The sequence below is a fragment of the Pelodiscus sinensis genome, chromosome 2 (assembly GCF_052426305.1).
Source record: "Pelodiscus sinensis isolate ZL-2025 chromosome 2, ASM5242630v1, whole genome shotgun sequence".
Classification (NCBI taxonomy): Eukaryota; Metazoa; Chordata; order Testudines; family Trionychidae; genus Pelodiscus; species Pelodiscus sinensis.
In genome coordinates this window covers 40588925-40608106 of record NC_143053.1, presented here as the reverse complement: position 1 = coordinate 40608106, position 19182 = coordinate 40588925, and the positions used below count along the sequence as shown (strand labels likewise).

At 42.1% G+C, this 19182-nt stretch overlaps 1 protein-coding gene across 2 annotated transcripts in view; it reads left to right on the top strand.

The window, feature by feature from the left end:
* Positions 1-19182, top strand: part of SDC2 (syndecan 2) — a 114426-nt gene extending 95244 nt beyond the window's left edge. For both annotated transcript variants that reach the window (XM_006123928.5, XM_025185091.2), the window contains exons 3-5: positions 9053-9186; positions 16161-16302; positions 17976-19182. In XM_006123928.5, coding sequence (XP_006123990.1) covers positions 9053-9186; positions 16161-16302; positions 17976-18139 — 440 coding nt within the window. In that variant the 3' untranslated portion in view covers positions 18140-19182. The remainder of the gene's footprint in view (positions 1-9052; positions 9187-16160; positions 16303-17975) is intronic.

Genomic DNA, 19182 nt, shown 5'->3' with positions numbered 1-19182 from the left:
ACCTCTGTTTAAGACAGAATGTTTCTCTGTGTTGCTCCAAACAAAATCCTATGTGGCATTACCGTGGAAGATAAATCTGGCTGTTTTCTTTGAGGCCGAAATTCTGTGTTCTTAAAAGGGAGAGACTTTAAGTGAAAGAGTAGCCTCTTTGCTATTCAAGTATTTGACAGGTGGCCAAGTTCAAAGAGGCACCTTCTCATCCCACTGTTTTGGGCATGGAAACTTTCAGGTGGCATCCAGACAACATAACTAACTAAATTAATTAATTTAAAAAAATTCATTTGACACTAAATATCTCTGCCTGCTTTCACAACCACTGCTAACATGGGCAGATAGTGTTCTATGTATGGTCCCTCTCAACTTTAAAATTCCACTGAAGAGCTGCTCTCAGTGGGTGAGCGTTTGCTCATTGGTGATTATCTGGGTGTATATATATTCTATTCTTGGGGTGTATGCACCCTGTGAGCTCCAGATTGGAGAATTTTGGCCAGCACAGTCTGTTGAGCCTGCATGCGCTTTGAGTGGCCTCATGTGCAGTACCAAGGACATAATGGAGCATGCCAGGCCACCCCTCAATTCCTTCATACTACAGACTAAACCTACAGATCCCCTTCAGCTGATCAATCCAAGAAGAGCTGACTTCAAGGCCTGACATGGGTACCACTGGAGCCCTGAAGGAGCATAGTACTGTACTTCTAATACTGTCTTCGGCACTGAATATAACTACCTCTGTTAGCAACATCTCATTTGTTGTGTGCAAATGCACCATGACATTTAGTGCTGACTACTTGGTCATCATTGACCTCTGCAACACCATTTCAACACCTTGTCTATGCTGACATCATACACAGCACCAAGGGATCTGCAGATGACAACAGAACTGGGGTTGCTGCTACTATCCAAGGTGCTGAAAACTTCTTTGAGTAGTGCTCCAATGGATACTCCTCTTCAGGTGTGCGTGCATGCTGGGCACTTTGTTAGAGATTTTCAGTGGCAGTGCCTCTTCAGCCCCTGCATGCACTCTGCACAGCCTCGTGCATCTTGCCAAGGCCATATAGGGCTGTGTGAGTGAATTGCCCTCTGTTCCTTTTCAACCACCTTGGCTTGAGATGGAGCATTCAGCATAACTGCTTCTGCTGATTAAATTTGCCTGAGTTACTATGTTGTTAGAATTTAGATTACTTCAATGTTTTTATAGCATTTCTAGAACTTTGTTTTGATTGGGTTTTTTGGCCTTTTAATTCTCTACCCCAGAAATGGGAATGGGGAAGTATGCCAGGACCACCAGTGTTCAAATGTTTCTCCCTTCACTTCCTGCATCCTCAGCTAAACATTCCCTTAGAATCTACAAAAAGACTTTAGAGAGCTCAAAAAGGAGCTCTAAGCACTTCAAGTTTTTGCGGCAGAAAATATGCTAATGACAGACACATGAGCATGAATCACAATATCATTAGCATACTTTCTGCCATTTCTTTTTGCGCAAGGATGTTTTTGTGCAAAAAGAAGCAGCGTGGACTTTCTTTGTGTGAAAAAACCCTGTTTTGTGCAAGATCCTTATGCCTCTCCGGGACAAGCATAAGGATCTTGCACAAAACAGGGTCTTTAAGCAAAAAAAAAACCCTGTCCACACTCCTTTTTTGTGTGCAAAAACCCCTTGTGCGAAAAGAAACGGCAGAAAGTATGCTAATGATGTTGTGACTCATACGAATGAGTCCCTTATTAGCATATTTTCTGCCAAAAAAAACTTGTAGTATAGATGTAGCTTAAGAAAAGGAACTCCGGACTGCCTTATAAAGAACCCTCACCGAAAAGACTGAAGTCTCCTGGTAGCCGGTTAGTCCTCCCAAAGGGGTTCATCTGCCTCTGGGTCAGTGGGCGGCCACTCCGCCCACGACTGTGGGCACTGAAACAAACCCTCAGTTCAATAGTCAGTAACCCTGGCCTTGGTTCAGGGCCAGCGAGAGGCAAACAGTTCAGGAGCCCGGCCTTGCTTCAGGGCATGTGACAGGCAAACTGTTCAGAAGCTCTGGCCCAGGTGCAGGGTGGGGCAGCAAGCAAACCCAGTTAGTACAGGCAATCTGGTCCTAGGGAAGGGTAGGGCAATGAACAAACACAGTTTGACATTTTAGGAGCCCAGGCCTTGGTTCAGGGCGGGGCAGCAAACAAACCTACAATTGGAAACAGTAGTTCATGAGCCCAAGCCTTGGTTCAGATGGGGCAGCAAATAAACACAGGGCAGAGCCTTGGCCGTAAGTCAGGGCAGGACAATAAACAAACACAGTTTAGTAGTTTGGGAGCCCAGGCTTTGGTTTAGGCAGAGCACCGAACAGTCAGTTCAGGATCCCAGCCCTGATTCAGGGTGGGGAAATAAGCAAACAGTTTCAGTGGTAAATAGTTTGTCTCCTAGCTCAGGAGTGGTACAGGCAATTCGCCTGTGGTGATGGAGAGGGGGAGACTGCCATCTGGTAGGTGGGTGGGGGGGGGACGCAGGCCTGCCCACCCTACTGCATCCCAGCCAAGGACCCTAGTAGCAGCAGTGCAGACTGCTGCAGGGTTAGCGGGGCTCCAGCCCACAACATGCTGATCTGAGGCACTTAACTGTCCTCCGTGTTCACTTCCCTTCTCCCCCTCGGCACATAGCTGGGCTTCAGGCTGGTCTCTCAGGGGTTTGAGGTTTGGCAGGTCCAGGTGGTCCAAGCCAGTCCTCAGCTACTTGCAGGTCCAGAGGTCCCAGCCAGTCCCCAGGTGCAGGCTGGTAAACTTTCCGGATGGTCCTCTGGGTCAGGCACAGCTGAAGGTCCAGGCTGGCCTTAGGGTGTGGGCCAGCGCAGGGGTTCAGGTCCGTCTTTTAGGGTGAGCATGCCTGGTGGACCCAGCCACTCTTCAGCCTCCCAGGCAGGGAGTGCTGGGCAGACCTCTGGTTCCTCCAGAGGCTGGGCCCACATTGAGGTCTATGCCTGGTCTTTTATAGTCCTGGCCACGCCTCCTGGCTTCCAGTCAGGTGACTGGGAGGGGTTCGGCTCAGCCCAAAATGGCTCCTGGAGGTGTTCCTCCGCCTTCGGGTCAGTGAGCAACCACTCCACCCCACTACACGCTTCATAAATTTCCCATCTCTGTGTGGAATGATGCCTGATCCTACTCTTGTGAATACTTGATTGTCTCCCCTGCCCCTCTCCCCCGCCATTGTGGTTTCAGGTTCAAAATGGTAACTTTGCCTCCATAGTTCCATCAGTAATTCACAGGACTGGCTTGCAACTTTCAGACTGCAAGATATTTACTTCCATATCTCTGTCCATGCTGCTCACAGGAAGTACCTGAGATTATGGGTCATTATCACCACACAAGGATCATCCTTTTGAGTACCAGCTACACTAACATATTTCATCAAATGCCTAATAATGGAGGTGGGTCATCTCAGAAAAAAACAAGGGCTAATAATGTACCAACACCTCCACAATTGACTGGTTTGAGGAAAGTCATCTTAAGCAAGTGGAAATTCTGATAATTAAATTCTGTGACTCTCCAAGTTAGGGATGAAAATCTACACACAGAAATATTTTGACTCCTATAATGCTGGACCAGTGAAGGTTAAATAGTCGCCAAGCTGGGTGACTTGTGAAAACAATGGCTTAAGGACATATAAAAAAAATCCAGTGGTAAACAGGGTCATTCCTGGTAGGTAGTTATCAAAGGCATGTTGAGTAGAATAGAATCTATAACATGCTTGCCTATATTGCTGGGGACTAAAATGCCTAAATGTGTCTGTTACCTACATACTGTTAGAAATCCAACACGGGGATCTAATCAGGGCGGATTGACTTACATCAAGATGATTTTAAATCAAGTTCTCCACTGATACTACTTCATATATCTTAAACAATGGTGCAAATCTGATCACTAAAACATGTTAATTTACAACACGGTACAGCATTTTACAATATCTATGAGGGGTTATGTTCTGTGTAATTTTTGTAGACAACTTGATTTTTATTAATTTAGGGAATAGTACATAATACTCATTACCTGTGTCAAGCTGCAGATATAGCAGCAGTAGATTAAGAATGGTAAGAACTAAAACACAGACGAACACAATGGCACTTATTTTATTAAACTAAATCTTAAACATTACATAAATGTTTCACATTTGCAATTGTGGCAATCTACTGAATTGCCAGCCTACGGCTGTCCTTAAACTTCCTTTTAAAAAAAATTTCAAATTTTATTACCTCTGTCAGACAAATCTTTAGAGCACTAAATGTACAGTGTCCTTAAAACTTCTGCAATGAGCTCTCATCTTCCCCATTCCCACTGTCGTTTTGATTCATAGACTGAAACAGGAATGTGAATTTTCTTGCTTTTTCAACTCCCAGATGATTTCTTAAATTTGTGTGAATAATACCAAACAATGTGACAGCATTCTCTCTGTGCCTGCAGACGAAGCTACTGCTGTGAAAAGTTGGGTTAGCAAATGAAGGAACTCTGTTTCAAGGTGCCTATCTAATTATTTCCACCAGTTCAGGGGAGTGACTTTGTTCAAAACATCATCAGTAAACGTGTACTGGTTAAATGATTTCTTTCCTTCTCTGAAATTTATTCTGACTGGCATAACTGAGCAATAATTTTGAGATGCCCATACCAGGGCAGCAGCAGCATTTTCAGAAGTTAGGCATCTACCTTTATATCTGGGGTTAAGAATGTTTGCAAGAAAGTGAGATGGAGCTAGTTTTTGATCTGTTTTCTTCTTTATTCTTCACTTTTACTTTTCTGGTGAGGTATTTCTTTCTTCAGTGTCTCTTGAAGTGACTTCCAAATTTTGACAGCATCAGCAATGCAGCAACAATTTTTCTGAAGTTGTTTAAGGCTATGGATAATAAGTTCCAGTATACTGAACATGTCCTCTACACTCCTCTTTAGTCCTATGTTAGATACTTTGGATGAGATAGTTCCATAATCCCAGTTTTCTTCACAAAGTTTTATGAGAATAGGCTAATTTTTAGTAAATTGTTCAAAATAATCAACTACAGAATTCCTTTGAACATTTTTTGGGGAAAATTAATTTGGATCCTCCTGCTCTTTTCAGTGAAGCTGAGGCAAAATGGTTGGTAGGGAAGAATTTTGTGACTACAACATTTTCTTTTATTTTGGGAGAAGACGAACTTCAGTCTTTGGTTAAAAGATGCATTAAATGGGCACTGCGGCCATGTTATTAAGGTGATGCAAATGTGCATGTGATAGTTGAATTTTCGTTCAGTTTAATACAGCTTTCATTGGCACTTTGAAATATTCTGCTGTTTGGGCATGTCCCAGTGTATCTGTTGTTTCTGAAAGATATGTAAGCCCCTGTTCTGTAATCACATAGGCACATATTACTGGATCATCAAGGGTTACACTGGCAAATTTTCCCTCAGTATTTCTTGCACACTGTTAAAGTTCCTTCTCATACACTGTATCTAGCAACTTTCCACCAATGTCTGCTATACCAGATGAGTATAGCCTGGTTCTAAGAACTCAACCTTGTCAATGAAGGTCCTTATTATAAACAAAGTAAAAAGGAGAATTTGTGGCATAAATGAACCAGGCAAATTGTTTATCTATGGTGTCCTTGCTGGTCCCTACTACAAACCCATCCACAGTGGTGGTTTTATTAGATGACTGAAATCATTTGCTACTGACACTTTGTTGCCTGAACTATGCTTAGAAGCAGTGTTGACTCTCTTTTTTTTTTTTTTTTTTTAGGTAAAAAAGTCCCGTTTTGTGCAAGATCCGTATGCCTCTCCAACAAGCATACTGATCTTGGGCAACTCATTAGCATATTTTCTGCCAGAAGAACTTGCAGTGAAGACGAAGCCCTAGAGTAGACCAGGGCTTATACTTAAATGGGATCATGAAACAAAATTCAAAAATAATTTTAATAGTTCATTTCAATTCTTCTTACTTTATTATTCAGTTAATCATTTACATTTTTTTCAGCAAGGATGCAGATCTGATTCCAAATTACCAAAAAAAGTAAGACTGATTGTGCTCAGAGTGCACTTTATTTTGGAGTAAGCCCCATTGAACTCACTAGCACTTTTTTTTGTGGAGAAAAAATGTATAGGATGGGGTTCCCTTGGGAAGCTGAGTTATGCTGAAGTGAAATAAGGGGTCTGTATTATGCAATATAAAATAAGAAGTCTACACGCAGAGAGTCTTGAAGAATGATGCATTGCAAAGTGAATTATTTAAGTTACCAACCAGTTGATTCATATTGTTTGTCAGACATCTTCATCCTAATAAGCAGTTTACATCCCTAGTTGCTTACATCCCTAGTTCAGTCTCTTCTGGAAGTTTGTAATTCCACATAGTAAACTACTTGTGAACTGTCTTGATAGTCTAAATGGCTATTGGTTAACTGTATTGTTTGAAAAAGGAGATCAAACTGTCAGTTCACGTTCATCAAAGCCAACGTGGTATAGTTTCCTGTAAGTGCCAAGCTTGCTTCAACAATAAAGGAAGTTTTTGGTCTGATCTTTTTCATCTTAGATTATTTTAAATATTAATAGGAAATGTCTAAGGCTTAACACTGAAATCTCCAGGAATACCTGGAATTCTCATGGAAGAACAAACTTTATGTTGGACTGCCTGTTGGATTCTGATCTTTAGAGTTTATTCAAGAAAGACTTTTACAAACCAGCAGCCTCACTATCTCTTCTGTCTCAAGGGGTAGTCGTGTTAGTCAGTATCTGTGGGTAAAACCTATTTAATCAAATGAATTGGAAGGGGAATTACAAAGGTAGGGGTGTATTTAAGAACAACAAAAGAAGTTACTTGTCAAGAGTAGGACTGGTGTTAATGAGACTAATCAAGTCAGGGTGGATGTGTCTCATTCGCAGCATTTGATGTGGAGATGTGAATATCAAGAGAGGGGACATTGCCTATGTAGTGTGTTAACCAGTTAAGATCATTATTCAATCCTAAATTGATTGTATTGAATTTGCAAATGAATTCCAGTTTAACTTAGAGTGAACAGGACTAACTGTTTAACTGATAAGAGGATGCTTATTGGTTAATGGTGTTGGTTATACTCAGCCTCTTGGGGAGGTGGCTTCACTGTGGCAGGGCAGTGAGGCCTGCTCCCTGGGAGCTGAGGGAGAGGCAAAGGCAGCCAGCTCGCCTCCTTGGGAACTGGGGGGAGAGGCAAGGGTGGCCAGCTCTGCTCCTGGGGAGGAGGCTTCGCTACCGCAGCAAAGCCTCCTCCTTGGGAGCTAGGGTAGCAGGAGCTGGCTGCTCTGCACCCAGGGAGGGTTTGCTGTGGACTCTGCGGTATAAAGCTAAGCTTTATACTGAAGAGCCTGCAGTGAATGAACTGTGTACATGGTTACCCTATTCCACAATGTTTAACATCCCTAGTTCAGCTGTCTCCCTTTGTAATTAGGTTTTAAAGTTCTTTGTGGCTACTGTTAAATCCATTTCTAAATGGCCAGGGAGGTTAAAATGTTCCTCTATAGGTTTATGTCTGTTAACATTCCTGATGTCCATCTGTGTCCATTTATCCTTTGGCACAGAGACTATCTAGTTTGGCCAACATTAGGGATGCAAGAGTTTAACTGTTAAGCTGATGCTTATCAGTCACTGTTAATGGTTAAACTCCACTGCTGGGAATACTCTGGCAGCCGAGAGCTCTCAGACATGGGGCTGGCTGTTGGGACGCTGCCAGCAGCTGGGAACCCATGAAAGCAAGGCTGGTGGCCAGGAGCCTTGCCTCGCTGGAGGAGCTCGCTCCCCTCCACCGAAGGCGCGGCAGAGTCTGGGGGCTGCTCCAGGGTTAACCAGTTAACTTTTTAACCTGGCATTCCTAGTGTATGTATCACATTCTGTACTTTTAAGTAAATAGAACTGGAATTAATTTAACTAAGGCAGTTTTCTGAACTGAAGGGACCTTCAGGGAGTGAAACAGTCCTCTGCTGCTAGTGGCCTGATTCTGCCCTCAAGCTACAAGCAGGCTGAAGTTCTTATTGTAATGTATCTGTGGACCATGTTATTTTAGGTAGGGATATTTCTAGGTAAGCAAGGATACCTTTTCTTATTGGACGCTTCCTCTCTTCTCTTTCTTTATAGCAGGGGTGGGAAATCTTTTTTGCGTTGGGGGTCGCTGACCCACAGAAAAATCAGTCAGGGGCCGCACACAAGTGAGAGAAAAAAACCCCACCCTGACGTGGCCCCTGAGAAGGAGAAAGAAACGGTCCACATGCCTCTTGCACGCCAGAGCCTAGGGGGGCCCAGACTAGTAGATTTTGTGTGCTCTAGCCCCATGGGGGACAGTCAGGGAGGAGGGGCTGGAGCACCAGCACAGGCTCCCCAATGCTGTGGAAGCCAGATCCAGGCAAAATGGGGACCACATCCAGCCCCCAGGCCTTAGATTTCCCATCCCTGCTTTGTAGGACATTGCTTTTAAATATTTGAGCGGTCTTTCACAAAGCCCCATATGAAAAACGTATTTCATACAGTCTTTTCCAGGAATTGTCTATGCCTTAATTGTGGTGTTTTTTTAGAATTGTCCTGATGGACTTTTACAGTGGTGAATTTTAATATACGACATTGCATGTTAGATTTTTAAAAAGTACACTCACTTTTGCTTTCCTTGAATCCAGTACCCTTGTCACTTAATTACTTTGTGGTAATTCCTTACAATGCCATATCCAAATAGCTCTTCATCATGGGATCCAAACTTTCCTATAATTCCAAGTTGTCAGTTCATATTGCAAAAAAGGAATTCTCTGATGACCTTGCCTCTCCTTCAAGTCTTTACAATCCTGTATTATATAGCTACTCAGAAAACTCTTCTTTAAAAGTCTGATAATTAATACAGAGAATGGTGGAGATATTTTTTTATCTACAGTTGATGGTAGCATTTTTCTCAAATGTTTTATGGCAAAGCAAGGTGGTTATGAATAATTACAAACAGAACATCTTTTTTTGTTTTGGTTGGAACTCAGTTACAGTCAAAATTAAATGTATATGGATGAACCTCTTTTCATTAAGAGATTTCCTCAACATCATTATTTTATTTTAGGAGCTGAAGAAGATGAAGATAGCTCAGTGACAGAAACATCTAGAATACTTCCAAAGATACCATCAACTAGTGATGCGCCGAAAGCTGAGACAACTACACTGAAAACACAGACCAAGATACCTGCACAAACAAAGGTTTGTGGACAGTTACTATTTACTGCAGTATTATAATATTTTTAAAATAGATTTAATAAAACATAATTCTGTATGGGACAGACAAAGCCCGACCTCCCTGCTGGAGACCTTTCAGCACCCTGGCCAGCACCAAGAGCAGTAGAGAGGTCCTCTCAGCAAGGTAGAGGGGCAGCCTTCACAATAGCCAGTCAGGATGCGGCAGGCTGCTGTATAGGGAGCTGCTAGGTAAGGCCTGTCAGTTCCTTCCTGGAGCTCAACTCAGGCAGACCCTCTGGGCTGGATGGGGAACACCAGAAACTTGGACAGTTCCATAACTGAGCAGAGCTAGATCCTGTGGCTAAAGGCTAGTCAATGACAACTTTGCAGAACCCCAGACAAGGGGAATTCAGCAACAAGGCCCTCGAGAAGGGCTGGATGAAATGGTGCCCCAGGGAAGTGGCCCAGGGACATGACTGCAATTATGGACTTTGAAACTTGGCAGGTAACTGCTACGTATAGGGTCCCTGGGCTAGGACCCAGAGGAGTGGGTGGGCCTGGATGCCCCTTTCCCCAATCCTCCCTGCAAACTACCCCCGAGTAAGGGGGTTAAAGAAGAGGCCTGAACCCCAGCCATGGACTGGACATTGACTCACCCGCAGACAGGCGAGTACATATTGTGAGACACCCCCCCCCTTCAGCCACCAAGGGGCACTCACACACAGGACTGAACCTGTTACAATGCCTTAAAAGATTATTTGAAAATACACTTAGTGAAAGTCTGCACCTATAATAATCATACAAACCTAACCTTGTATTATTATACGCTATGAAATTAAATGTAGAACTGGCCATAGAGCTTTTAATTCCCTGTGTAGAACCAATGTACTAACTCTAAATTTTAGTTCTAAGACAAGAGCATCAAGGCCAGGAGAGCACAGCTTCTCATGAACACATAATATGTAAACACAAAATACAATCTTAACCCTTCATTATGTCTCAAAAGAGCTGCTAAATAAGGACTGTATTAAGCTGCCTCCCCATACTCAGTTCTAAAAGGGCTAATTGTGTGTGTGTTTTTGGTATGTCATGCTTTTCTCCAGGTTTCTCTTAAGGAAAATATCATCCTTAAAATTCAAATATGGTATTTTACAATGCTTACTGTGTCATTGACCAGTTCCATTGGCACATAGATAGAAAACAGTGTAAGTAACAATGATTAAAAGAATAATTGACAGGCATTCATATCACAGAATTACTATTAGAAAAGTCTTGAACTCTCTCTTCAAAGTTCTTTTCAACTTTGCGTTAAGGTACTTGTTGACTATCGGTCTCGTGCTGGTATTTAGCCTTAGATGGAGTTTATGACCTGCTTTGGGCTACATTCCCAAGCAACCCGACTCCGAGAAGACCTGGTCCTGGCGCGATGGGGGCTGCTACCGGCCTCACACCGTCCACGGGCTGTGCCTCGATCAGAAGAGAGTTCAAGCCTTCTGATCTAGGCATAGCCCGTGGATGGTGTGAGGCTGGTAGCGGCCCCTGGCACACCAGGACCGGGTCTTCTCGGAGTTGGGTTGCTTGGGAATGCAGCCCAAAGCGGGTCGTAAACTCCATCTATTATAAAAGTGAGACTCATGCTGACAGACTTACCAGGATTGAATGCTTATGATAAGAATTGCTCTTTTGTGCTTGGAGATTCTCTTTTAGGTAAGAGGCTTGATGGCTGTATGCTATGGGGAAAATGTGCTGCTTCTGCCTATGAAATACATATTCTGTAGTGGGAGAGTCAGCATTGATCAACATTTTCCAAACTGTCTATTGTTTCTTGGGTGCCTAACTTGATACCTTGAAGAGGGTCTGATTTATAGAGGGCAAGTACTCTGCAAATCAGACCCTTTTCAAGTTATGACTAGTCACTTTTGAACATCTTTTTCTTTGGTTGTTTACATACAGACTATATTTATTACTCTTTTTATATAGAGGGAGAAAGTTTGGACATGCTGAATCCAGTGCTTATTAAACTATGGGAAGAAGCTTTAAGTAAGACTGATCACATGTACAGCTTTTAGGAAAGCAGCTAAGTAACCAGTTCAGATAGTTTCTATACACTGAAAAGATTTTGCTTATGTCTTTGGGTGTGTCTAGACTACCTAGTTTGTCGACAAAAGTGGACTTTTGTCGACAAAACTATACCAGCGTCTACACTACCGCTGAGTTCTGTCGACATAACGTTGACAGAACTCAGCAGTTTTGTCGACGCTGGTATACCTCATTTTACGAGGCATAACACCTTCTGTCGACAGAACTCTGTCGACAGAAGGTGTTATTGCCTGTAACATTGCGTCCAGACTACGGAGTTCTGTCGACAAAGCAGCTTGCTTTGTCGACAGAACTCAATGTGTCTGGACGCTCTTTGTCGACGGATGTTTTGTCGACAGTATCTGTCGACAAAACTTCCGTCGACAAAACGCGGTAGTCTAGACGTACCCTTAATAGCTTACTGCTGTGCCTGGATGTTTTGAGTATGGATAATTAAATTTTAAAAATATTCAGAGCAATGTGGAAAATACCCTTAGCCTATGTCTAGATTGCAAGCTTCTTTTGGAAGAACCTTTTTTCGGAAGAGATCTTCTGAAAAAACTTCTTCTGAAAGAGAGCGTCCACACACAAAAGCACATCAAAAAAGCAATCTCCTTTTTTGAAAGATAGCATCCAGAGTGAATGGACGTTATCTCTCATTTAAGCTGTGATTACTATGGACAGAGTAGCCACTAGGGCACCTGTGCTTTTTCTCTTTCCTCTTTTTTCGAAAGAACTCCCTCTTTCCTGTCAACACACACCTTTTTCCAAAAGAGTTCTTTTAGAAAAAGGCTTCTTCCTTGTAGAAAGAGGAATACCAATGCTGGAAAAAACCCTCTATTCTTTTGATTTACTTTTGGAAGAACATGATTGCAGTGTGGACGTAACTCAGGTTTGTCGGCAAACCGATGTTTTTCCGACAAAACTCTGTAGTGTAGACATACCCTTAGAAAGCTGCACTTAATATTAAAATAGTATTATTGATGTTGAGACTGGGTGATGTAGACAAAAGCAGGGAAGGGAGAGATGGAGCTGTGAAGAGACTCAGAGTACAGGGCCAGAAACTTGATCTTCCTTTATTAATGTATAAATTTGGACTAGAGAAGACTGATTTTTATATGCTGCTGTTTCAGGTTATAGCGCCATTCCAAAGACAGACTAGCAGACAGACTTTTACATCTGAGGGAAAGATTAATTTCCTCCCCTATCACTCAATGAAAACGTAATGGCTTCCACTGAATGCAGCAGAGAGTTCAGTACTACTAATTATTAGGAGTTGAGCAGTGTTCCCTGTAAACTGAGCGCTTGGGTGGCCACCCAGAAGAGATTTAAATGCTGTCCAGCTGATTAGCAGAACACCCACAGTGCCCAGTCAGCACATGCCTCAGTGCACATAAAATGTATTCTTCTACACATGGATGGAAAAATGAGAGGGAACATTGGAGTTGAGCACAGGCTGTCCCCGGGTTACATGGGTCCGACTTAAGCCGGACCCCTAGTTACGAACCGGGGGGGGGCCCGTTAGTGCGGGGTGCCTCCCCCACTGTCGCTGCCTTTGGCGGCACGGGGGGCACTTACCCCCAGCAGACCAGGGTGACGCGGAGCTAGCGACCCCCCCCCCCCCCAGCAGACCAGGGAGACACAGAGCGGCTTTTCTCGCCGCGGAGGACACGGGCGGCGGGACTGCCGAGACGCGCCACGGTCCCGCCGCCCGCATCCTCTGCGGCGAGAAAAGCTGCTCCGCATCTCCCTGGTCTGCTGGGGGGGGGTCCCAGCTAGTGTGCCGCCCCCCCCCCCAGCAGACCAGGCTTTTCTCGCCGACGCCTGGGTAGAACAGCTGGGGGGCTGCCGGGTTGGTCCCCGCAGCACCGAGGTGTGGCGCTGCGGTGACCTACCTGGCAGCGCCCCAGCTGCTCTGTCCCAGGCATCCAGATTCAGCCGCTGTTGAAACTGATCAGCGGCTGATTCCAGGAAGCCCGGGGCAGAGCAGCTCTGCCTCAGACTTCCTGTAGTCAGCCGCTGGTCAGTTTCAGCAGCGGCTGACTTGGGAACACCTGGGGCAGAGCAGCTGGGTTGCTGCCGGGTTGGTCCAGTAGCGCCGAGGAGCAATGCTGCGGGACCAACCCAGCAGCACCCCAGCTGCTCTGCCCCAGGCGTGTCCGATTCAGCCACTGCTGGTCAGTTTCAACAGTGGCTGAATCTGGATGCCAGTTCCGACTTAAATACAAATTCAACTTAAGAACAGACCTACAGTCCCTATCTTGTACATAACCCGGGGACTGCCTGTATTGGTATTATTTGAATGTTATGAAAATGCCCCCTTGAATTATCTAGCCTGTATGTATCATTGCAGAATATTACTCATAGCTTTCTGCAGAATCATATTTGCTCAGTGGGCCATGACTAGGCTCCTAGGTGCTGTGGTAATACAAGTAATAAATAGAATAATTTTGTTTGCTGTGCCAGTGTCTAGTAATGATAATTCCACAGTCATGTTAATGAGGTTTCATTGACCTCCCTGTGATAGATTACTAGTTATTGTCCTTTTGCTTCATTTTAGACCTTTGCTACTTTTTTTAATGTGCTTTGACTACTACTTCCTTTTTTGTTAGCCTATATAATAGATATGGAATTATCATAAAGACTTGGTCTTTTCTCTAGACTGTACAGATTCTTTGTTGAGGAGCATCTCTGTGGATGCTCTACCTAAGGTGTCTGAATGCCGCTGTGCTTCTAATTGAAGAATTTAAGTAGCTGCGCATGTGGAGCCGTGGGCGCGTGATGTTTGCAATGACTACTGCACATGCACAGCCAGCAGCCCCTCCAGTTCATTCTCTACTGCTGTTGGTTTTGGTCGGAACCCAGCAATCGCCCTCAAGCGTTAGTGTTAGCATTTTAGATGGTTATTGATAGCAGTTTCCTGTTTTTTCCCCCTCAGTTTAATAGTGCGTAGTAGTGTTGTCGTTTAAAAAAAATCATAGTACAACTAGAGTTAGTTACGTTCTAGTTCTAAGCTTTTAAGGTTCCTGTATTCTAGTAACTGCTTTTCTCTTGGGACATGCCTGGTTCACCTGGATTTAAAAGGTGTATTCCCAATGTGTCTGCTGTTTGGGTGAAGAGAACACTACCTCCCAGTGCCCCCACTGCAAGAAATTCACCTCAAGTTGTAAACCAACAACATAGGCAATATGATAAGTGCTAACTGTGCCAGAATAGGTGTAGACAAGTGTCTGCAGACATCAGCCCCACAACCATCCACTTCACGTCAGACCTTCTGAAGGGTTGGTTGAGGGTCTTACAGCCCCAGTATGTCCATGGCAGAAATCCATCTCATCCACAACATTTGTCAACAGTCTAGTCTCATTTTATCCAGCGTGGCACACATCACTACCAACAGATGGGTGCTAGAAATTATTTGAAGAAGTTACTGTATCCCATTTTCAGTTAGCCCTTTCTCCCACTACCCTTGCCCATCCCTCTTCAGGGGCCCCTCTCACGAAGATGTACTCTTACACGGACTGAACCATCTCCTTCAACTAGGGGCAGATGGAGGACTATCCTAGACTTCCACAACTTCAATCAGTTTCTCCCCTCTGCCTCAGTGGGGACTCTTGTACATTTCAAAGGTGGTACACTGCCACCGCGCCCCTGCCCCCTCCCATGGAGCTGGAGCTGGGGACAACTGGCTTTTAAGCCCCTGCTGGGACTCTTGTACATTTCAAAGCAGAAGCGCCACATGGAGCCCAGAGTCAGTAGGGTGCTCCCTGCTGGCTCCGGGCTCCATGTGGTTTTTCAATCTTTGAAATGCACAAGAGCCTGCTGGGGCTCTTGTACATTTGAAAGGTGGGACACTATGGTGCACTTCCACATTTGAAATGTAGCCACAGCCAAGTGGGCTCTTGCTACATTTCTAAGTGGAAGCACCCTTATCAACTAATTGAATAGTCGATGGAAATTCCATCAACTATTTGATTAGTTGATTAATTTTAACATTCCTAGTACATAATATTCTCTATCCCTATGTAAAGCATTAGTCTATCTTTATTCAATCACACTGTATTGATTTGTTGCCAAATTCTGTGCTGTCTTTAAATTCTTCTGTACTATAACTCTACCTTCCCTAAGGTTAGCTGTCCCATCAGTGAAACTGCTTTTTATTTTCTTGATTGATTTCATCAGCATGACCTATCAAGGGGAATGATTTCTGAGAATCAAAGCACTATAGATGCTGAATGCAGATTTTGCCTCTGAATAGGTGTAGCCATTTTTTACTTTAGTTTCCTATGTTTAGTAATTCTGTGGGCATTTAGGACTTTTTATTTTGTAACTCAATGCACTTTTAGAGATGTGGACCATATAATTGCACAGATCTCATAGGAACATGTTTTATGTTTCAACTTTATGATGACCATATCACTTTTCAATAAGGCTACATCTACGCTGCACAGTTATTTCGCAATAAGCTATTCCAGAATAGTAATTCCGAAATAGCTTATTTTGAAATAGCACATCTCCACTGTAGGGAAACCTCAAAATTAGTCCAAGGCAGGCTTCCCTAATGTAGATGTGCTATCTCGACATAGAGCTGCAGGAGAAAGAACTTAGAATGGCTCTGGTTAGGGGCTATTTCGAAATAGCAGAAATGGAGCGTCTACACACGCCTTATTTCAAAATAGCTATTTTGGAATAGGTATTATTCTTCGTAGAATGAGGTTTACAGAAGTTGGAATAAGCCGACTGTTGTTTTGAAATTATTTAGAAATAACAGAATTGCTGTGTAGACACACCCTAAATATGCTACTGCCTCCCTACTTGTTTTTGTGTTGGAATGTGCATGTTTAGGTATGAAGTTCCATTTAAAGTGAAGAAATATACTTTTGTAATGAGATAATAGCTTTTAAAAAAATTTTGTACTACAGTCACCTGAAGAAAATGACGACAAAGATAAAATTCAGAAGACAAAGTCTAACGCTAACAAAAAGAACGACCCTGGTGATGACACTGATGTATTTACTGAGAAGCATTCAGAAAACCTCTTTCAAAGAACAGAAGTACTTGCAGGTAAGGAATAGCCAGCAAAAGCCTTTTTTACTAAATTAATAGAGAAAAAATAAAATATAGAAAATACAAGGCTGTTACCAGCAGAATAATATAATCAAAATTCATATTGTCCCCAGGGTGTTACCCATCACACTTTTGTGGGGTTCCTGAGGATCATATATTTCCCACTCTTCTTTGGTGGATAATTAGCTGGTCTTTGCCCAGAGTTATTTAATCTATAGCAGTGTTTCTTAAACTGTGTTCCGCGGCACACCGGTGTGCTGCGAGGCAGTCGGAGGTGTGCCGCGGAGAACAACAGAATTCAAAATGGCCACCCTTAAAGGCCATTTTAAAGTTTTTTGCTCAACAACTCCCCCCCCCCTTTTTTTTGCACTCAACAAAAAATCCTTGATGTTCCTCATTAAACTTTTTAAAACCGAGGAACACCAAACAATTTTTTTTTAAGAAACACTTATCTATAGCCTACCCTTTGCCAGGCCAGGTATTCTATCCCCAGAAGTTCAGTGCTTCTACCTGACTGTTCTTAGCTTTCACAGCCTAGGAAAGGAGAGCTGTAATCTGAACTTGTAGGGCAAAAATCTATTCCCCACCAGCCTGACCTATCCCAATAGAGTGCTATCTGGGAAACAGAAGAGATGATACTATGGAAATTGCAATCTCTGTTTACACTGAGAAGCAGGGATGTCTGTATAGATGGTCATCTCATGTGTGGACCAAGAAGTCACAAGCTGTCCCCTCATTTTGTGGTGTTTCAGCAAAGTAGCACCAGATAGTCATACTAATATCATTATTCTGTTTTTCTTTATAATCAGCACTGATTTCCAGGAATTTATAAATGTGAAATTCTTCTATAGGTTTAATTGTGGCATCCAAACTCTTCTGGAAATTGCATCTCCCAAAAGGGATGGTGGTGGTTTGAGCTGTAGAAGTGAGTTCAAGTTACAACATTCTGGACCTGAATTTCTCTGAAACTCAAGGGGTTTGAGTCAGAGAAAACTAGCGTTGACATGGCGTATGCAGTGTAAATGTTTCAGATTTGATAAGTGTAGTGTAAATTGCTAGCTTATGCACATGGGCAAATACACGGCACACGAAATATCATTTTGGGGCTACATCAAAGGGACACAATGTTTATCATCTGGAAATTTATTTTAGGCTTAGGTCATGGGGTAACAGAACTAAGGAGATGTGGCATGAATCTGTTTTTTCCTTGGTAAAACTGAATAGTAATCAGGAATAAATTATATGTAATTTTAATGTTGGAAAAGTCACTTGCGCGTGTTAAAAGTAAGTTGAGAAGTAGCTAAGATTTTATGGTTATATATGATCATGTTGTTGTGCTCTGGGAGCATTAATTTTTTAACTAAAAAAAATTATTACTTTGAGCTGCATTTTTTAATTTCTGTAGAACTATGAGCCATATCATGTATTTGACTTTTAAAGAAAACTCGTTATTGAACTGTTTTTCTGTTTAAAAACCTGTTTTTTAAACAGAAAAATTTTACAGTTTTGTAATTTTAATTAAAAAAAATCTAGATAGCTACTTAATTGTAGCCAATTTTTAAATTTTAAAAGGATAGCAAATAATTAGTAAATATTTTCTGTTGTGGAAAAAAATTGAAGCTATGGGTCTTATTTTGGCATATTGTGAATGTTTGTTCATTTTATTACAGCTGTTATTGCTGGTGGAGTTATTGGCTTTCTCTTCGCAATTTTCCTTATCTTGCTGTTGGTATATCGCATGAGGAAGAAGGATGAAGGTAGCTACGACCTTGGTGAACGTAAACCATCCAGTGCTGCCTATCAAAAGGCACCTACTAAGGAGTTTTATGCATAAAACTCCTACTTAGTGTCTCTATTTATGAGATCACTGAACTCTTTTAAATAAAGCTTTTGCATAGAATAATGAAGATCTTTTTTCTTTAAAGAGCCATTATGGCACCTTTATGATAAAATCCCATTGTATTTAAAACTTTTCATGTATTCCTTTAAAAAATGTAAAATTAAAACTTAACATTTGCAGTGTTCTGTGAATAGCAGTGGTAAAGCATTATTTTATAAAACCATTGATGTTCACTGAATCATTTTTAAAACTTTATGCATAAATATAAAATAATGAAAATGATTGTTTTATCCTATGGCTCAATGAAAGTTGTTTAATTTTTGTCAGCATGTCTCAGATTGATCTTACAAGTTAGTTTTTATTTCATTAATTTATCGATTTCCAAAAAAATGCCTTTTTGTAGTTGTCATGGTGCAATTTGTCTTCAGATAATTCAGATGACAGTAACTTTTAGTGTAAATGTAATTTTTCAGCTATGTAAACTTTAACCTCCACTTTGTATCAATTTGTGTCCGAATATCAATTTTACACTTTGCATTGTTTCTCAATGTAACTGTAGCTTCAGTGAAATTTGTAACAGCAAAATAATGTGTAAAATTGGATTATTACTAGAAACTGTATAGTCATATCCTTACTAAACAAATCTTTAAGTAAGATTTGAAGTAAGCTACTGACAAGCCTAAGCAAACCCAAAGACTCTAACAGTATTCTGAAAAGTTGCTGCAGATTTCTATGGCCACTGTATCTGTTAATTTCTTGAATTTGAAGTTACACGTAGGGGTTTAAAAATCAATTTTTGTTCTTAAAAGTATACTTAAGTTGTAAACGTGTTTTAAAGCCTTTGAAGTGCCTATGATTCTATGTAACTTGTCGCAGACTGGTGTTAATGAATATATAACAGTAAAAGAAAATGTTGGTATTTTATAAGCACAGACGATTCTAATGGTAACTTTTGTAGTCTTACATGGATGATAGACATAAATTGTAATTTGGGAACATAAACACTACTGAATAAATCACGTGGCCTAATACTGAAA